The sequence below is a fragment of the Acipenser ruthenus genome, chromosome 6 (assembly GCF_902713425.1).
Source record: "Acipenser ruthenus chromosome 6, fAciRut3.2 maternal haplotype, whole genome shotgun sequence".
Classification (NCBI taxonomy): Eukaryota; Metazoa; Chordata; class Actinopteri; order Acipenseriformes; family Acipenseridae; genus Acipenser; species Acipenser ruthenus.
The window spans coordinates 46,832,605-46,854,387 of record NC_081194.1 but is presented as its reverse complement, the minus strand read 5'-3'; the positions used below and the strand labels follow the sequence as shown (position 1 = coordinate 46,854,387).

The 21,783-nt window shown below is 35.8% G+C and overlaps 2 protein-coding genes across 3 annotated transcripts in view; one reads left to right on the top strand and one right to left on the bottom strand.

Annotated features, from left to right (window-relative positions):
- The window catches only part of LOC117410802 (vitrin-like), a 40,899-nt gene extending 37,802 nt beyond the window's left edge, over positions 1-3,097 (top strand). For both annotated transcript variants that reach the window (XM_059025446.1, XM_034017635.3), the window contains one exon: positions 237-3,097. In XM_059025446.1, coding sequence (XP_058881429.1) covers positions 237-415 — 179 coding nt within the window. In that variant the 3' untranslated portion in view covers positions 416-3,097. The remainder of the gene's footprint in view (positions 1-236) is intronic.
- Positions 3,098-8,817: 5,720 nt separating this feature from the next.
- The window catches only part of LOC117411037 (striatin), a 112,461-nt gene continuing 99,495 nt past the window's right edge, over positions 8,818-21,783 (bottom strand). Inside the window, exons 11-18 of the mRNA XM_034018060.3 lie at positions 21,232-21,407; positions 20,682-20,729; positions 19,958-20,079; positions 18,766-18,933; positions 18,027-18,167; positions 17,340-17,441; positions 16,637-16,723; positions 8,818-10,867 (exon numbers count right to left, since the gene is read on the bottom strand). Of these exons, the coding sequence (XP_033873951.1) occupies positions 10,698-10,867; positions 16,637-16,723; positions 17,340-17,441; positions 18,027-18,167; positions 18,766-18,933; positions 19,958-20,079; positions 20,682-20,729; positions 21,232-21,407 (1,014 nt within the window). The 3' untranslated portion in view covers positions 8,818-10,697. The remainder of the gene's footprint in view (positions 10,868-16,636; positions 16,724-17,339; positions 17,442-18,026; positions 18,168-18,765; positions 18,934-19,957; positions 20,080-20,681; positions 20,730-21,231; positions 21,408-21,783) is intronic.

The window sequence follows — 21,783 nt, the reverse complement described above, 5'->3', positions numbered from 1 at the left end:
TGTTTCAGCCAAGGAGGAAAAATCTTCAGCGCAGTGTCAAGAAAACCTGTATGTGTTTACAAGATTAATACATTAAAGTATTAGCACTCCCATGGGCAAGTGTTATTTTCATTAGTTAGTAGTTCGTTGAATGAAGCGTAAAATGAGTCAGAATATAAAATAGGATTTTTGACTGGTTTCCCTGGACTATCTAATGTAACAATAATGTGACTGATGACTGCATATTTTCCTCCTAGGTGTGATCGCATACTCGATTGGCATTGCCTGGGCTGCCCAGGAGGAGCTGGAATACATTGCTACTGACCCCGATAAAGAACATTCCTTCTTCGTGGATGAGTTTGACAGCCTCTACAAGTTTGTGCCCAAAATCATACACAACATCTGTCAGGAATTCAATTCACAGCCACATAACTGAACAACCCAAAACTGAGCAAGTTGCTGCGGCTACCTTTTGTTTTATTTTGGTTTCTCATTACAGAAAAAAAGTTATAAATTTAATTCGTTAAATTGGAGCTTATAATATAAAATGTCCAAAGGTAATTCTACAGAAGCTGGCTGGCGATATTGACTAAGATGAATTAAATTGAATAACTAGCTGTGAAGTTTAGAGCAATGTGGTTGTTTATTTTCCATGCAGCCATCGTGGTTACAATTAATTTTGCCACAGGTATGATAAAATAATATTTCAGGATTTTGACCATTGTAATCAACAAACTAATGTGGATAGGGTGTATTGAGGTACTCGTTTGATATGAAAGTTGACTGGCAGCTCCCCTGTGCAATAACAACATTTAATTTGTTTGTAACCATGGTAACTACAAACTCATTATAGAATTCTAAATGTCTGTGAATCTGTTGTATTTGCCAGTGAGATCAATTAAAAAAATTCACGCATGGAAGTGCACTTTCCCCAAAGGGCATTCGATATAATACAGACCTACTTTTTATGTACACTAGTATTAAAGTTAAGAGCATTGTTAGTAAAGCATTACTTCAGATTCAGAATTTAAAAAAGCACTTACTAATATAACTATTAATAACATTTTAAAACCCTTGGATTTAGTTTGTATCATAAAGTGCCAATGTTTTAAAGACTTTTAAACATAATTTAAGTGTACAATTTCAGTCAGGTTTCAGGCAACAATGGTTTTTATGACAAACCAATGAATACAGTTGTCTTATTATTCATTTTGTCTTTTTGGTACCTATATCCACGTCACAAAAGATCACAGCGGCAAGGTCACTCATGGGCTTTCTGGCCACTCTATATACAGAAAATAATAATAATGAAACAGTATATCTTAATGTTACATTATTTGAATATGATACATACTATCTAATTCAAACAATCTGAGACAAAGACATTTATATGGCTGTATCATATCAATATCAGGGTCTACCAAGTATTATGTAAATACAGTATATCAAGATTGGCTACTTTAATGAGCTGCTGTTTTAAGAAGGAGGTTAATCCTTTGGGTAGACTTCAAAGCTCAAGCATATTTCCTGGCAGTGCTACATCAGAATTATAATACAAGTATACAGACATGATGCACCATGCAAGTCAGTACATCATACAGTAAGTAAAGCTATATACACTGTAATACAGTTTACACAAGTACTGAAATATATAGGTTAACATTATTTTCATACACCACTTACTGAAACGCATTCACGCACACTAAAATGCTACAGCCTGTTGGCCATATTCATGGCGTCATCTTGAAATGGCCACTTTATACGAAGCAGGACAAACCCAAAACTAAAACACAAAAGTAGCAATGACATGACACGGACAACCCAATAACTTACTTAAGCATGTTAAAGGTCAATGAAATCACTTAGGATCTGGTTGATACAAATACCCAAACATGAAAGACCACATGTGCATTTTCAACCAGCAATTTGAGTTCTCAAAAATTAGCTTTTCACAATAGGGTGTATGGGTTAGAAAGTGAATGTATTCTAGCTCCTACAGTTCGTGTAGTCAATGAATTTCAGTGTGTAATCCATGCATTTTGCTATATAATGATCTCAGTCAGTATATATTGTACATTTGTCACATGTATTTTAGTATATTATGTATCTGGCTACACTACTGTATGATGTACTGTATGTGATTAGCAGAACTAATGATATCCTTACCTATTCCTAATACAGTATTAGGAAGAAATGCTACTGTAAAATGATTTAAAGATTTTAAATGTGTGTCTGCACATATCATTAGGGTAAAACTAAAGAAAACAGTATTTTAAGTGTTACATTAAAGCAACCAGTTCCATCAACTTAATGGTCAAGATGACACCCAAATCAAGTTATACATGACTGTAGTATACATATTTAAACATTAATGACTGGATTATCAATGACTTGTGCTAATTTGGGTCTGTGAACCAGCCATAAAAGTTCTTAAAAACGAGAATGGGACTAAGTAAATGTCAAATACGTTTTTATTTATCACGTTCAGTACTCTAATCATGTGACATAAAATGTATTTTTTTAAAAATCAAAAAAAACCATTTTAAAGTATATTGTATGGCATGTTTCAAAATACTGTTTTTGTATGCAGCTTTAGATTTGAAAAAAAAAACAAAAACGCTTTTTCGTTACAGTTAGAGAATGTATCTGCTGACACAAGTGGTACACACTATGCAGTTCAATGCACTGTATTTGAGTAAAAAAAATATGATGGTGCTGTTATAAAATATTATCAAATGTTAACAGGTCCAAGGGACACAACTTCTGTTCCAAGTGCCTTACATAGCATCCCCATTCATTAAATGTGGGTAATTTTGCATCTATATACTCCTGTTTGCTATGTAAGACTGTAACCATAAAACCCTTTTCTCTGCAGGCTACCAAAGCATACAGACCCCTTTGTAAGGGGGAAAGGGGGCATGTTTCCTATGCATAAGACAGCTTCCTTTTAAGGGCAACGTAATTTAAGTGTATATCATTTTGCCAAATAAGTGTTAATAATCCTTTCATTTTTCGACTTGTATATTTGTTAATATTGGAAAAAAGCCTCCTATGTAACATGTATGTATTTTTGTGTTATTACATTATAAAAAGCTACAAACTTTTGCAATAAAAATGCCAAAAGGTTAATAAAAGGGTTGTCTTTTCTTCCATACATTAACTGAAGGAATCAGATGAATCAGTACTCCCTACTGTAAGAGTCTTCCATTCACAATCACCCTTATCAGGTAATTGATGGGCTGACATTACAGCGTAAGTAGCTATGTCATTTTAACATTTTTAAAAAAAGTTATATCCTGTACTATTTTATTGGGTTCGTAATCATTGAGTAGTTATTTAGCTCCAATATTGAGTTATTACCGTTTTTCTCTAAATTTGCCTTCCCCTAGTTTGACCTTACCTGGAGAACCCTAAATGCTGGAACTAACAGCCTTCCTGAATCCATTCAAATCATGTGGCCTGTAACTCTGTCAGCCCCACTGTATCTCTGTATATGGGTAGATAGAAAGGGGAGGGTAGGAATTGTGAGTGTGTGAGTAAGCAAACAAGACATGTTGTAATAAAAGCAGGCTTTTATGAAATACAACTTATTTTTTATTATTGTTATTGATAAATCTGTCACTCTCCCTTACGGGGGAAAAGAGAATACATCATGGAAAAGAATAAACTATAATAAGGTCTGTACATGAAAATTAGCATATTTATCAAATACACATGATCTTTAAGAACTCTCTCTATACAATTATACTTAAAAGAGCAATGATGCTAGTTTACAGGCAGACTTGGCATATCCCAGAACTCTGTACGGTTTTGGATGCAACACTCAGCAAATTGTGTACAACATTTGAGCAGGAAGCTGATCTAAACAGACATGGTTTTTGGAATATTTCTTATGTTACACACCCTTCTTCATAGATACTCCTTACTTTGTAGGTGCTATTGCCACCAGATTAATTTAGATTGGCTGTCTCACAGGCCAGTCTAATAACTCCAACTGGAAGATCCCAAAAGGTACCTTAAGATCACTTCTTTCACAGTCGGCTCTTAAGTGTTACCCCCCTTAGCTTTCATAAAATGCATACTATTTACTGTTGCTGCTCTCTGAGTATTATGCTTTGTTACAAATTTCATTTTAAACAGAATTGAGATTAAATATTTCAATTTTTTTTTTAAATCCTGAAACATAATCAACTGCAGTGGGATTGCTCACAAAGGGATTTCACTGTAAAAATTCTCAGGAGAAATCTGCAAGTTTATGTATAAAAGGCCTTGGTACTTTATTTCACCACTGCTGTTCTTGAATACAAGAAAACAGTAACAATGTTGAAACTGACTTTTCAGAAATTTTGAGGGCAGTTCATTCTTGGGACTTTGGGAGCAATTGCCTTGTTCATTAATGTAAATGCTGAACTAATCAGGATTGCAATTTACAATACAATTTGCAATTATACACAGAAGGCAGCCACAAGTCACCTCATTTTCTGTAATTCTTTTAAGAATGAAAATGTGATTAAGATGTCACCGCAAAGATCTCCATTTTGGTTTCAGTTAAATATTGGCTACAAATTAGAAAACACCAACAGAAGAAAATTTTTACTAAAAACAAGTTTGCTGGGGGAAAAAAACATCACAATCTTCATAAAGAGCAGATGAAAGACAAGCAATGGAGTTTATTATCACCCAAAATAACTGTAGGACTTGTTTCAAACACAAAAAAACAGGTTTGTTGTTATGCATTTCTCAAACTATGTGGTCAAACTCTAGATAAAACTGTTCCCCCAAGCTATGACCTAAGATCAGTATGCAGCATGCATGAAACATTATTATACAGCCAAGTCCTATGGAAATATATACTAGTTTCAACTCCACAGCCCTGGATTAGGAAATATGAATGCCACGACTTTTCCAAGCATTATTCTAAACTATAATTGCAATGTTTAAGCAGTTTGCAAACCAGCAAAAAGTGCTCTTCCTGCTACTCTGACTGCTGGAATCATTATATTTCACTGCCTATATACTGGACTTGAGTGTAGGAGATACTCTATTTAAACTAGTTCCGTTTTTGTCAGACCTCAATCCAATGCCAATGGTTGAGGAAATCATACAGGAGTAAGTGTAGTATATTCAGTCATGGATAGTTAAATGTACAATAGACATTAAATCTTTCGTCACTGCAGACTTGTATACAGGTCTAGGAAAGAACTCCTCAACCACTCCACTCTTGTATATTTATGAATTTTTTAAATTTATTTTTAAGACACTGAAACCCTTGTTATCCTACAGAAGTCTGTTACCGTAATGTTACTTGGTGCAGAAATATTTAAGTGTTCCCAGAGAAAATAGTCTAAGATCCAGACAGTGGTGGTGGTCCTTCAGTGGGACCCATTATGATCTTACTCTCTTGAGGCATGACCACTCATACAAAACAGGTTGCATCTACAGGGAATGGTTCTTTTCATTATGAGTATGTGGCATAACACGTTTGCCAGAAACCTATTTCTGTTCTGTAGTAAGTAATAAACTTTATGGCCATTGCGTTCAATGCCAAGGTTGAACTTAGGTGTCGAAGTCTTTTCTCCCTTGTTTTTGCTTGTTCATCTATTACAACTGATACAGGGTTACTGGTCAATCTACACTGGTAATACAGTATATTACTGAACAAGATACAATACATGAGTACCACAAAAAATCATACCAAACTTATTCCATTTCACATGTCACAATGTGTTTTCATACCTTCTTTATTTATTTATTTTAAAACACAGATTTCTTTTTTTATTATTGTTATTTTTTTTTTTGGTTATTGATGCACTAAACAACTGCAAATATTTTAATATGCATCTAGTAAAGTCTCAGCTCCTGTTTATAAAAAGTTGACATCAACACACACTGGCCTGTCAATGTTTTACATTAGCTACTATTACACTCAACAGCAAAATGTTTTTTTTTTATTCCAGGTCCACTGCAAGCACTACAATGATCTGTAAGTGAGTTTTATTTATTTATTGTTTTTTGAAGGCATATTGCGCTTTACTTGAAGGCAAACCTTCACAGAAACATTTTAACATTGACTATTGACAGCAAGCACCTCAAAAACTTTCTTTTTTCAAGTAAAACACAGAAAATTATAAAAGCAACTCAAATTGTAATACACTGTAGTTAAATAGAGCAACACTTTATTTAATACCCACACCATAGACTTCTGTGTACACTCACTGAAATTGTTAATACAAAAATAAAGTTAGGAAAATGTAGCCGGAAAATGTCCCTACACTGCAAAGGTACTGGAACACTGAATAGAATGTTTACAATAGATACAGTTTTTAGAAACTCTAAATAAAACATGAGCTTTTTACAGAGAAACCAGGCATTGAAAATACGGATGTTAATGGGCCAAGACCCACATATTATGGTGATTTGTTTTTGTGTGTGTTACGGTAAAAGTCTGTACATTGGCAAATCTTACGATTTACTGGTAAATGTCAACATTTACCAAGCAAAACGGTACATGTCTGAAATAAACATAACGCTTTACTTCGGATACTTACTGGTAAATCTCAATTAACACCAAGTGGCTTTGGCTATGGCTTTGTCTCGCTTTCACGCATTGTAGGCTTCAGGCTTATCTATTCACTGCCTGTCTTTGTGGTGTTTTGTGTCATAACCAAAGTGTGATTTTCTGTTGAAAAAACAAAAAAGGTCCTAATGATTTAATTTGCATTTAATAGAATACTTTTCATTACGTATTTGGAGTATAATATCCTTCAACACCATTGTGAATTGTTTTATACGCAAATTTACCAGAATGTTGGTTGTTCTACATAACTGGATCACAATATTGTTCAGTAAAATGTTGAACTAGTTTAAATTGCTCAATTGGGCATTGCTCTAAGCTCATTAAATGATTATTTTGTTAATGGGAAAGGTGTATACAGAAACAAATATATTGTTCGACATTAATGATTATTTTGTTAATTGACAATTTATATGCAGGAATAAATACATTCTTCAATGATATACCTGCGTTTACCAATGAGCTTTGGGAAATCATAAGATTAACGTAAATGTCCAAAAAGCAATTTATTGCTTAATGACTTTGGGCATTTACCACCTTATATGGTAAATGCTGAAATGTACATAAGATTGACCAGATCCTGACTTTTACCATAACATTATACGCGTTTAATATATATACAGTACTGTGCAAAAGTTTTAGGCAGGTGTGAAAAAATGCTGTAAAGTAAGAATGCTTTCAAAAATAGACATGTTAATAGATTATATTTATCAATTAACTAAATGCAAAGTGAGTGAACAGAAGAAAAATCTAAATCAAATCCATATTTGGTGTGACCACCCTTTGCCTTCAAAACAGCATCAATTCTTCTAGGTACACTTGCACAAAGTCAGGGATTTTGTAGGCATATAATCAGGTGTATGATTAAACAATTATACCAAACAGGTGCTAATGATCATCAATTCAATATGTAGGTTGAAACACAATCATTAACTGAAACAGAAACAGCTGTGTAGGAGGAATAAAACTGGGTGAGGAACAGCCAAACTCAGCTAACAAGGTGAGGTTGCTGAAGACAGTTTACTGTCAAAAGTCATACACCATGGCAAGACTGAGCACAGCAACAAGACACAAGGTAGTTATACTGCATCAGCAAGGTCTCTCCCAGGCAGAAATTTCAAGGCAGACAGGGGTTTCCAGATGTGCTGTCCATGCTCTTTTGAAGAAGCACAAAGAAACGGGCAACGTTGAGGACCGTAGACGCAGTGGTCGGCCAAGGAAACTTACTGCAGCAGATGAAAGACACATCATGCTTACTTCCCTTCGCAATCGGAAGATGTCCAGCAGTGCCATCAGCTCAGAATTGGCAGAAAACAGTGGGACCCTGGTACACCCATCTACTGTCCGGAGAAGTCTGGTCAGAAGTGGCCTTCATGGAAGACTTGCGGCCAAAAAGCCATACCTAGACGTGGAAACAAGGCCAAGCGACTCAACTATGCACGAAAACACAGGAACTGGGGTGCAGAAAAATGGCAGCTGGTGCTCTGGACTGATGAGTCAAAATTTGAAATATTTGGCTGTAGCAGAAGGCAGTTTGTTTGCCGAAGGGCTGGAGAGCGGTACACGAATGAATGTCTGCAGGCAACAGTTTCTGCAAATAGGAGTTGGGGATTTGGTCAGAATTAATGGTCTCCTCAATGCTGAGAAGTACAGGCAGATACTTATCCATCATGCAATACCATCAGGGAGGCATCTGATTGGCCCCAAATTTATTCTGCAGCATGACAACGACCCCAAACCCCATACAGCGAAAGTCATTAAGAACTATCTTCAGCGTAAAGAAGAACAAGGAGTCCTGGAAGTGATGGTATGGCCCCCACAGAGCCCTGATCTCAACATCATCGAGTCTGTCTGGGATTACATGAAGAGAGAGAAGCAACTGAGGCTGCCTAAATCCACAGAAGAACTGTGGTTAGTTCTCCAAGATGTTTGGGCCAACCTACCTGCCGAGTTCCTTCAAAAACTGTGTGCAAGTGTACCTAGAAGAATTGATGCTGTTTTGAAGGCAAAGGGTGGTCACACCAAATATTGATTTGATGTAGATTTTTCTTCTGTTCACTCACTTTGCATTTTGTTAATTGATAAATATAAACTATTAACATGTCTATTTTTGAAAGCATTCTTACTTTACAGCATTTTTTCACACCTGCCTAAAACTTTTGCACAGTACTGTGTATATATATATATATATATATATATATATACACATATATATACACACACATATATATATATATATATATATATATATATATATATATATATATATATATATATATATATATACACAAACACACACATATATATACACACATACACGTTTTTGCTCAAGAGCCAGCTTCCCAATTATTACTATATCCCAATTATTGCAACTAAAATGTCAGTGTATATTTAAGTGCCTAACAAATATGTAACTGTATAAATACACACAGCTCCAAATACAGAAGGTGTGTGCAAATAAAGTTGTACACTGTTTAGCTTAAACAGTTATTTATTCATGAATGTAGGGCCTATTTATTTATGAATTCCTTTGTTAAATCAGGCACTGCAACCATCCCAATTATAGTGGGAACATTTAACGTGAACTTTATTTCTCTTAAAACATTCAGATTGCACTGTAGATATTTTATTCTCAATCATTTTGGCAAAGTATAATACAAAAACATAACAAAAATACACCTTTCATCACTGCAAAGCACTCTTAACGCAGCTTGTCTTGGGATCGAACACAGCTTTTTACTTTGTGCATCTCAGGTTACAGTTACCACTCCCACCCCCATCTCTAAAGAGGAAGTTACTTCTCCATTGCTTCACTGTATTACAGCTGCGTGCTGGACGATTTGTAATCCTGCCCATGAAATCGGGTTGCCAACAACATGCATCACCAAATGGAGGAAAAACCCAAGCATTGCTACTCTCGCTCTCTGCTGTATAAACAGAGTAGAGGATTTAGAGTGACTCTGAATGTATCCAAAACAGCTTAAAAAGTTTAGTAGATCTACAATGAAATGAGGAAACAGATTCAAAATTAAAACCTCAACTGTTACGAGATTAAAACACATCACACACATTAAAACCATTTGTTTTGTCTAAAAGATCTTGCACTTTCTCATGCTTTCTAACATTTTTAACGTAACAGAATTTTGGGGAATTTGCATGGATTTTGGGGAATTTTCCAAAGCAAAATATCAACTTATTTAGCAAAAATACAGTACTCTTCCTTTTCATAAGCTTTTTATAAGTGTGTTCTTACTATTAACCTAGATGGCATGTGAATTAGACGATGTTGCATTGCCACCTTTGTTTTAATACTTTTGAGTTTGGGCACCTCAAAATATATCCGAGCTAGTCACCGAGCATTTATGTTTATTATGCAATGTTTCACGTAAGCTGGATTCTCAGTTAACAGACTTAAGCAGTCCAAAGCAAATTAAATTGATATAGACTTTTTTGGGGGAAAAAAAGTAGAGGAAAAACAACAAAAAATAAAAACAAAACCTGAATTCAGATTTTAACCCAGTTTAAGGATATATATATATATAATTTTACTGTTATTATTAATATTAATATATATATATATTTTTTATTTTACACCCCCCAATCATAGTCACCAGAATTACTAATATTTCCAAAAGGAGGATACATTTTGCCTTTTCAATTTCAGAAAATGGATTGAGCTGTGGAAAGCTGTACACACCATAGGTCTCTTGATATCAAAAAGAGAACACCCCTTCTGCTCTCCACTTTCTTATGTGAAACCCTGCAGGTAAAATCTCCCATTGCCCCTTAGTCTGTGTAACTGTTGTTCTATTCATCCCTAACATCTCGATAAAGTTCACATGATTCACACAAGCCCAGTATCACCCAGGCCTGCCTGGATGGATGAAGAGCACAGCTCCATAGTTAGCTGTGTTTTATTACAGACAATCTAAACTACATGGCCCTTGAACTGGAATAAACAGGGGAAATCGTGAGGTCCACAAGCAGAGTCAACAATGAGCTACAAGGGGCAGAGCTGATTGGTCAGGGAGATATAGAACCCCCCACCCTTAAGCCACACCCCCTTCCCTTCTTTGTTGGTTCCATTTGCCTAACCTAGCTGGTTGAAGTACAGAGGGACAGAAGGGTTGAGCGGCACGCTGTGTCATACAAAGACTTTGGCCAGGGCGTCGGCTCCCGCGCTGGCGATGTAACACTTGGATGGGTGGAATGCCACGTCATGGATAGACTCGTCGAATTTCTTGCGGTGAGCCGTGAACTCCTGGATGCACGTCTTGCTGTCTAGATTCCACAAGCGGATAGAGCAGTCGTGACCTGGAGAGAGAAAGCAGCAGGTATTTTGAATTGGTTTTGTTCATTCTAAAACGTTTCTCCAGTGGATACCTGTAAGCGAATGACATATCAAGTAAGAATCTTTAAAAAAAAAACAAAAAAAAAAAAACAGGTTGTTAAGGAGCCCAGTTTGAGAAGTACATCCCTTCTGTTACCTAAGCAACTACAGGCCACTTTCTAACCTGGCATTTCTAGCTAAGGACAATGCAGGAGATGCTAATTTACATGACCACTTAATGAGCAACTTAGAGGTGTGATATATCAGTTATGTTTACCAATGTATTGTTGCTGTTTTGTTCAGTTTAGCGTTTTTTCTTTATGCATCACATCCACCTTTTTTTTTTTTGCCTGACAATTCTTCAAGTAGGCCAGGATGGTAGCCGTTTAGGAGACATGGGCCTTTTTTGTGGTCACACTGCTTAGCCTTAGCCAAGTCATGTGGTTTTCCTGTGCCTCTGTCCCAATCTGCTGCAAGACTGAGGGTGAAGCTGGTGCTCCCTGGAAAGAAGAGGTTCTGCATGTGCTGAACTATGCAGGTGAAAATAATACTTCTTATACTAATAATGATAAAAGCGATATTATTACTTTGGTATTAATACAAATCAGCGTTGTCGATTCTTTTTGTATTTAAAAAAAAAAAAAAAAGGATTTGTTTTATTTTCTTTCAAATTATGGAAAAATTAATAGTACCATTTATAGCTCTACCTACAAATACTGTAAATAACATTATGTATGTTGCAAATGGTGGTTTGTGAATAGTTACATACCAAACCAAGTTGTTATTGCATCACACATTGTCATGTTAACTACATTTTAATGTGCATAAGAGTGAAAATCCCCTTTCACACTTAACTAGGTATTGCATCAGCACAATCTTGTCTTTTAAATTCAGAATGATACATTCTTTCAGTGTCAAGTTTTCAATACATATATATATAGTAAATATAGACTGGAGAGGAGGGCGATAGTGGAAAATTATTGGCCCTGAGGGAAGACCATTGTTACCAACAGGGGCTATAATGCCTGGAGGTAACAATAATCTTCCCCACTGGCATTTCATTTTCAACTATGAGCTGAGTATGCAGTACATACTTAATATATGAATCAGTCAAAACAATAAGTGAGGCAAGGTTGGATAGTAAATATGACTTTATATATTTTGTTTAAATATAGCTGATACAGCATAAGTAAATAAATAAACAGAAAATGTTTTTGAAGTTCATACCGCATAGTTATCAAAGTTTTCTTTGGCGTACAGCTCTCCGTCTGGCCGGCCTGCTGCTGCAGAATACAGTTTATATCCCGGCTGTCGTATTTGTTTACAACATCAAAGTTTAATTTGTTTGAATTACAGAAAGTCAGAAAACAGTGACAGTGACGTTTTAATCACCATTTTAGTGTTTGGAGCATCTTTCTTTTGTAGTATGTTTTGTAATTAATTTTCTGTTAAGGTCACAGAATCGCTATTCAGCAGTTTTTGTTGTGAGGAGTGCAGGGGAGCAGGGAGTTCCTATGAAAAGGGGCAGGACTGACAGTGATGTGAACCAATCACATGACAGAGGAAGACTATTTACTGGTGGTGTAAGAATGTTAGGGCAATAGTTACATTTATTTTTGCTCCTATATATATATGTATATATATATATATATATATATATATATATATATATAGCATGTAGTGAAGCAGTATAGCTGTGACGTTTTCATATTCCGATTGATATCTTTAACCACTATTTTATTTTCTCCACGTACGCACACGTCTGGTTGAGAGGAGGTCAGTCAAGAGTCTGAAAGCTTGCGTTTCACATTCAAAATGACTAAGGGTATTGAGAGTAACAAATTAAAACAGTGGTTTTGTGTTTCTACCTAGCAACATGACCTGAATGTTGTAGATCCTGAAAAAATAAATCAGGTTGTTGACAGTTAAGTTTGTGTGAGCCATAACCATGGCTGTAGTAATCCCATTGTGGCACTGGTACAGTAATTTAATATTACACACACAGGCGCATACGTCGCACCAGTGTATTAGTCGCTCCCCCTGCAAAAATGCCTAGAAAATCAACTTATACAACAGCTTTTACAGTGTAACTACGGCACATTATCAGACAGAAGCTGTTACTTGCACAGAAAACGAGTCTCTACTAACCTAAGCCTAGTACAGATTTTTATAAGCCCTTTTTACCAACATCTCTTCAGATATGTACAACCAATTTCAGACATAATAATAATAATAATAATAATAATAATAATAATAATAATAATAATAATAATAATAAAAGACCAATTGAAAGCATTTTCCTAATGTATGCAAAGCTACATGGATAAATATCTTGGGTCATATTGGCCTGAGGCATTAAGTTTTTTTACAAAATAAATTTATAAAACAACTAAATATCAAACAGTTTATTTTCTGTTTGTAAGTAAATGGGTTCCAGAAAGATCAGCAGCAGACAGGGGTAACATACAAAACTGGACAATATGTATTCACTTTAATTACTTGACAAGAGAACTGCAAGTGCCTAATAATTTACAGTAAATTAGGCCTTAATATAAACTTTGGTGTACATTTTAATTCATAGACAGTAAGTGTTTAAGATGCTGTTTGTGTGTTAATAAAAAAGGTTTTCAAAACATACTTTTCATGTCTTTTACTTGAGAAAGGAGGCTGTATGGTCCAGTGGTTAAAGAAAAGGCCTTGTAACCAGGAGGTCCCCATTTCAAATCCTGGCTCACTCATTGACTTAACCTCCTTGTGCTCAATGATTTTTAAAAAAATAAAAATCAAGTGATTTAAAATTGACTAGATTTAAATCAGCCAACCCTGATAAAGATAAATGATGCTAGTCATCTTGAGTTTTTTTTTTTTTTTTATGGCATCCTATTAATTCTCTTTTTCACTTGGCCTACAGTGACCTCTGTTGGTAGAGACTGGGACTTTAGTCGCTATACATTGCAAAGCAGCACTGGGTGCCCAGATCAGCAGTGCGAGGCTACCCACTGGGTAACTGGTTTCATTGAGGCCTGGAACTCAGACAGATTAGCAACAGCAATTTTATCGCATTTCCTTTAAAGCAATTTCATTTAAAAAAAAAAAAAAGTTAATTTTTTGTATTTTTTCATTTTACTTGTTGTGGCTTTTCTTTATACTACCAAAACACATGAAAATATGATTAAACTAAAGCTATACAAATCACATTCTGTACTGTCAAAACAACTGTATAAATATATGCAAAGTTCATACTGTACAGAACGTATTAATTAAATAAGAGCATGACTGAGGGGAAAAAATAAGTAATAGCAGCATCCTATGCATACCCAGGTAAGGAAGCTAAAGGTGAATTGTTCCTGTCCAGTAAATTTGACAAGGTTTGGGATCAAAAGCCTGCCAATTTTAAAAAAATCCTGCAGTGGGCAGCAATATAGCGAATTTCTCACTGAACAGATCTGACTTTTAATAATTCCACTGTATCTTGACACATTGTGGAAGCGGAATTTTAGGAATGCTGTTAAAAGCTCTGTTTTCACTGTTGTATTGGACATCATCAAACCATGTTTTCCGGAGGGTTACAGTTGGCTCCGAGTGTCCTTGTACCTTTTCAAGTGGCTTTCCTGGTTTTTTTTCTGACAGATTTCAGAAACTTTTAAAAATGTTGCCGCTTAGGGCTTGAAAAACTTTTGGCGCGTAGTATTTTCCAGCCAGCCAGTCAGCTGATGTTACGAGTGCCATTGTTTTCAAGTTTTTAAAGATAAGGCTATCTACCTTTTCCAGAGGGATGTCTGATTTATTAAAGCATCTGGTCAGCTGACATCTATCCGTCTCTAACTTTGCCAGCTTTTGTCTAAGCAGTGAACAAACTTGAAACAGTAGCTTGCTTTTGCATAGTCTCCCCAGAGTCGCTCTGCAGCCGTTTTCTTTTTAGGTGATTCTTGCTTTTAAGGTACTTGACACAAGTGTCCTTTCTGTTGTGGTCAACCACTTTGTTACACATTTCCGTAGATAGTAAAAAAACAAAATGCATCCAGAAGTGAACATTATTTTTTAAGACTATGAGACTCGTTTACAAAAGGGCACTACACATTACGGTGCACCACAAGTGCAATTAGCGAGCGTGTTGATGATTTCCGTATATACTATTGCAATTGTATTTTATTTTACAGTGGGCATACTATGGCTCACACTGATTTGATTGTACCACACTATGGTAATCGGAATGAATATTTGCTTTATATGGTAACGCATGATAATGTATTTAAATGAGGCACCCCGCTCTGAATAATGAGATGAGCTTCATCCACATTGTATTTACTAAAGGGAAATAATCGATAACTAGTTTGTTTGGAAACCAGACTTTAAATCACTGATAATAGGTGCTAAGACGCAGACTCCGTGGGCGCTCCGGGGCTCAAGCACCAATGGGAGGAAAATAAGGTTCAGCATAGTGCAAATAAACCACCTGTTCTGTCAAATTATGTTGTGGATGCTTCACAATCAGAACTATTATTGCAGCGTTTAAAAAGTAAAACATTCACTGGCAGCTCTGACAAACCCGGAAGGCGATCTTTCACATATTCAAATCCATTTATACAAAGTCCACCAGCTTTCTTGAAAAGATCTGCGTTTCCCTCATTTTTCTTTTGTACTTTTGATGCTCTCCTTAGTATCCAACCTAGTAGATTCAGCATCCGTCAGTTCTGGCAGATTCTACTGTACTTGCTGAAGTGGTTTTCTCCCACTCAAGGGCTACAGTGAAACGTCTTTAAATTGGGACTTTAGTGAAGACTGCGTGTGTACATAAGTACATTCATTATTGTAGGCAGTAATTCAGTTATTTAATCACTCACAGGCCGTAACCCCCAAAACTCCACAAACCAACCATCATTTTTGTAAATAGCAACGCATGTAATGAATAATAAAATAAACATTTTATTTGTGTCATCGTTGTCAATTTCAGGCAGAGCTTCGTGGCCGGCAAGGTTACACGGCTGAGAGAATTGTTTTCCTTTGTCATCCTGTCTGGTGCTGTCAGTGTCAGTTTCTCAGCACACAGTACAGTTAGTCGCTCAGTAACGAGGTGCTAACAGATGATTGATCAATCTGTAGGAGCGTTTACTAAGATGCTTTTGTTATAAAAAAATAAAATAAAATAAATAAATACTGACAGATCTATACGCCTGCACTTAGGTCCTTTATTTCCTGCCTCTCTAGGTACATTATGAACATTATCATGCACATTAAAATTATCACTAACAATACATTTAGTGTGCACGTAAATTCATGCATTCTCGGTTGGTAAATGGGGCAGTACATTTTGATTGCCCGTTAGGCTCACTACTTAATGTGCATGTTACAGCAACATTTAGTGTCCTTTTGTAAATGATGTCCTAAAAGTGCTACTATTACATAACACAAGTTTTTCCCAATGCCCTCATAAAAAATAATAATAATAATAAAAAAAATGTGTTTTGCCATGTTTTTTTTTCCTGGTAGTGATAGAATCATGGCCCAATGATGGGTCCTGGACTCCTCTCACTATGTATTACATCCTGAACTTATTTTTTCTACCACTGGAGGGCAGGGTTCACACATCCTGGCTGACTGGACAGTGCTGGCAACTGCACTGAAATAACCCAGGGACAAATCAGATCTGATGTGAGAAACTAGAGGATTTGGGTCTCCTGTTAATGCAGCCTTTTCAAGAAACACCACATTTACCCATGAGAAACTGAGAAAAAAAAAAAAAAGTTACTTACTGCCAGACATCAGATACAAGCCATTGGGATCAACAGCTAGACTTGTTACTGCATCTAAGTGAGCCACCATCGAATGGATCAGTTTTCCTTAAAATAGAAAAACAACAAAAAAAACATTTTTATACAAAATAAACTGAGCCCTATTTGGAAAGGCAAAGGCATTTAACGACTGTAATGGATACATATAACTTAGCTGTTGTAAGCGGCAGTTAAATTGTGGTTCTGTGTAGTAGTTTCTTTTTTTTTTTTTTTTTAAATCATTTCAGCAGTTTTATTTCTATTTTAAAATGTGTTTTACTTCAAAATAGGGCCCTATGACAAAAACATTTGTCTACTTTTAGTACCATTAGATATTTTAATGCAGGAATACAGTGGGTAAGGTAGATATGAGGGATCCAACTTACATGTGTGCTGTATTACTTTTTTCTATTAAGGCTGTAAGTTGACAGTTTTATTTTTAGATACTTTTGGCATATTGGGTGAACTGGAGATCTTTTAATCTTGCTTCATACAGAGAAAGCCAATTACAACAACAGCTTCTATGTAGGCCCTAATTATCAACTGAAAAGATTAATTCCTGCTGCAGGCCGTTAACACTGCCCATAAAATCTGTTTACAGCCTTTCTACTTTCATTTGTAAAGTGGGCCACCTTTAGCATTGGGATCTGCACATGCATCCATGAATGGTTGAAGTATTAGGTACCTGTGTTGTTGTCAAAGAACTTGATGTGCCTGTCTTCCTGTGCTGTGATTGTGATGGGAAGCGTTGGGTGGCTCAACACTTTGTTTATCTTACAAGAGGTACCTGCAAAGAAAGATTTATTTATTTATTTATTTATTAATTAATTAAATACTCATTAAATAAATACTCACTGGGATAACCACATTAAGTTGTCACATCTACAGAATAACTTCCAACTCCAAATCGTAAATGTCCTTTTTTTTTTTTTTTTTTTACTCAGTTGAAGCCCATTTACCCTACTGCAACGCTATACGTTTATTGGGACCTCTCATTTCCATTCCCTTCATGTGTAACAGGTAATACTCCAGTTTCCTAAGGACTGCAGAGGCAATGGAGAACGATCACAATTGGTTCTAATACATTTTACACATTAAGTGAATGTATAGTTGTGGTAGGAACAACTGGCTCCACCCGAGTCAAAGTGAAAATAAAGTCTGGAACAGGTTTAAAAGGCTTTTTGACTGCTCATTTTAGCATTTGCATACCTCTAACATTCTGCAGGCCTAAAGAAAAGCAAACATTAGTCAAATAGGAGCATGCTGGTGATGTAAGCAGCACAATGTACTACTGCTAACCTTTCAATTTCTGAAATCTAATTAAAACAAATACAAATGGGCTGATGTATCAACAGCCTCCTGTGCTACTTACCAGTGTCTGTACTGGACTCCAGGCTGAGAACCAGCTGCCGTGTCTCCATGTTGAAGATTCCAGTCTGCCCCGTGTTGAATGAGGACACCATGTGAGCTGGGTCACTGCACACCAGGTCCACGGAAGAGGGGATCCCCAACTCTGAAAAGTGAACAGTTTGAGTTGCGGGTGCTCATTTCAGCAATGCAATCTCTCACTTCTTAAACACAGAAAAAAAAAACACATATCTAGAAAATTAACTATTGTAATAACTACCAAAAATGTTTACTTTTTGATATTTTAATAATATCTTTATTTTTATATAGCGCCTTTCATAGTGGACCACCATCACAAAGCGCTTTACAGAGGTAGGCTGTGAACTGTGCATTATATGCAGAGTCACTTACAATAGGACATTGATTTAACATCTCATCCGCAGGACGGAGCACAAGGAGGTTAAGTGACTTGCTTAGGGTCACACAGTGAGTCAGGTCAGTGGAAGGGGTGGGATTTGAACCGGTGACCTTCTGGTTACAAGCCCTGGACTTTAACCACTGGACCACACTGCCTCCTTAACATTTCCAAAAAAGAATTACACATACAAAAAGAGACAGGTGAAAAGTGAATGTTGACAATTAACCAGGGCCGATGGCCCTCCAAAAATAAACTGAAGCAGTTTTGTTTGGCTGTGTCTTTAAAAGAAGACCTTCCCATTCTTGAAAAAGTACAGCTATACAAATACCATTTTGTAGCTTATTACCTCTGTTTTCATTAAATACGGTGAGGGCTGGTAAAGTTTCGGCAGCGTTCCATATCCGCACGGTGCCATCTGCAGAACAGGAGAGTAACCGCTGATGGGCCCCGCTATACACCAACCCACACACAGCATCAGTGTGGCCTAAGAGGGCTCCTCGCAGCACAGAGGGGTCTGCAATCAAATCAAAAATTTTACAATTATTGGGACTACAATCCATTGAGGACCAAGAGTATCCTGTACTGCATTAACAATTCACTCATGGAGAAGTCTATACATACACCAAGTCAGATACACTGCTGATAGTTTTTATCTCTAAACATTACACTAACTGCAGTAAACAAAACAGTATGGTTCAAATTTAGATACTTCCTGATTATGCAAACTCACACATAGCAAATCTTGCGAGATGAGTATGTGCAACTAACATTTAGAAATTGTGTAATTAAATACGATGGGTCAGATATTGAGGTTTTTATGCCAAAATGCAATTTGCACTACAACAAAACTTAAAATAATAATAATTATTAATAAGGAGTATTGCTAAATCAGCAGGGCCCAATTACTAAGTTAAATGTACTAATACACAACTGCCCAAGTAACAACAATGCAAATTATGAACCACCAAAATGTATTCAGTGGCTGATATCTTTTGGGTATAGTTTAAATATGATGTAGTCCCCCGTACCAATACAATGTTACGATGTTTGCAATTTTTTCATTTTGAATTTCTGAGTCGGTTTTAAGGTCCTATCATGTGAATTCATGAGCTGCTCTTCAGTTCTACTTACCTGTAACAGACACCCCGGGATCCAGAAAGTTAGGTCAGCTCATGTATCTTCCATTGTGGACAAGTTTCCATAAGTTTTCTTTTGTTTTGCTGGCATTACACGACTCTGCACTAGATGGTTATGGTGCTTACTAACAAAGGCACTTTGCTGATCTAGCTTAACTTACATACAGTAGGTTTACATCAGGCAATTGAACAGAAGAGCAGCTCCTGAACAATTTTTTTTTTTTTTTTTTTTTTTCAAACACAGTATTTGAATAATTGCCAGAGACAACCACTTAAAATGATTGGACACATCATAAAAAGTTAAGTAGACAGAAAAGAAAAAAATAGATTATAAAACTGTATTTTTTGTTTTTAAAATCTCTTATTTATTTATTTATGAGGAGAAAATGCAGAACTACGAACCATAGGAGTCATAGGGGTCAATGTTAGGGTTTGGCGTATTCCAGCTCTGGATTGTCCCATCAATACCACCACTAAAACACTGCTCTCCACTGGTGCTCATTACTACACACAGCACCGAGCCTCTGCAAAAAGCAAAAAGAAGAAAACAGCAATCAGTAAAAAAAAAAAATAATGTTTAACAGAACTTGAACAGCAAATCTTAAAATGAGTATCATGTTACTTTTTCACCTCAGCAGGTTCAAAGCATGTCACTCTTTAGGGGAGCAGCTGATTGATTAATGACATGAAATAAAGCACTGAAGGGGTGGGGCCAATTTCACTCCCCAGACGAGATTACCAAGGAAGTCCAAGACTACCAGAAATAAAGCTTTGCAAACTTTCTTTTAACCTATCAATATACCACATACTGTTTTTTTTTAAAATAAAAAAAACATGTTTAATGTAACATGCTTCTTTCAAAAGACATAGAAAGCACTAGAAAACTTTATTTTTAAATGATATTCAAAAAAATACACAAATATTACTACTTTTATAAAAATAGGTAAGATGTAGTAACCTCAATTTAGTAAACTTACTGAAATGCAGTCATTCAATTGCAACTAATTTTCTCTTTCCACACAGATAAACAAAGAAACGAGCCTGTGTAGAAATGTTGACTGCATCAATACAATTAGCCCCTTTCAATATACAATATAACTTAACCATTAAGTGATTTACTACGTACCTATGAGCCCTAAATGTATAAATAGGTTCCACATCTAGAGAGGCACTCCTGAGAAAGAACACAGGATTGAAAAAAAAAATGTTAATACATTTCCCAGCAATAGCACAATGATGACGTGGTGCCAGGACATGCAGAAGACCTGTACAAATAAAAATGCATTTTACAATATTGAACATACACCTCTGTATTTATTTCAATATTATCTCCAGTATATATAGTATGACTAGGTTGAATACAGTACAAATATATGTCCATGCTTTTCAATCTACATTACTTAATACATAAGTGGCAGAAGAACTCACAATTTTGGTGGTGTTTTTTTTGTTTGTTTTTTTGTAAATGCAAATATTTTAATGTGTCATGTTTACCAGAACTAAAAATAAAATTACAAATAAATAAATACAAATAAAATAAAAATAAAGACTATTGGGAGATTCAAATCACAGAAAAAATATTAATATGGTTTACTGTGCATTTAACATCCCATCATTGTTATATACACCTCTACTCTCAAGTAATGACTGATTTGCTGTTAAGCACAGCTTCTTACTTTTTCGTCGGGGCGGTTTTCTGCAAGTTCCACATCTTGAGCGTGTGGTCTTCTGACGCCGTTATTACGACTGGTTCAACAGGGTGGAAGGCGAGACCCCGAATTCCATCAAAGTGACTCCGTAATGTGAATTTGGGGTTCCACGTCTTCCTCAGTGCATCTTTATTGTTGCTAATCTAGAAACAAACATCACTCATTTTTATGCAGCTTTGTTAAGTTCAGTGACTTCCAAGTTTCATTGCTCTGTGCTGCATATTTCTTTTCCCCACCCAAGGTCAAAGTGGCTTTATAAAAATCTGTCCGTACGTGCACTAATGGCTTCTTGTCAAAATGTTTTTAAAGAATTGTACTATTTTTTTATTTGTTTATAGAGTTTTCAAATAGTATCAGAATTCCATATTATATATATATATATATATATATATATATATATATATACACACACACACACACAGTGCCTTGCAAAAGTATTCAAACCCCTGACCAATTCTCTCATATTACTGAATTACAAATGGTACATTGAAATTTCGTTCTGTTTGATATTTTATTTTA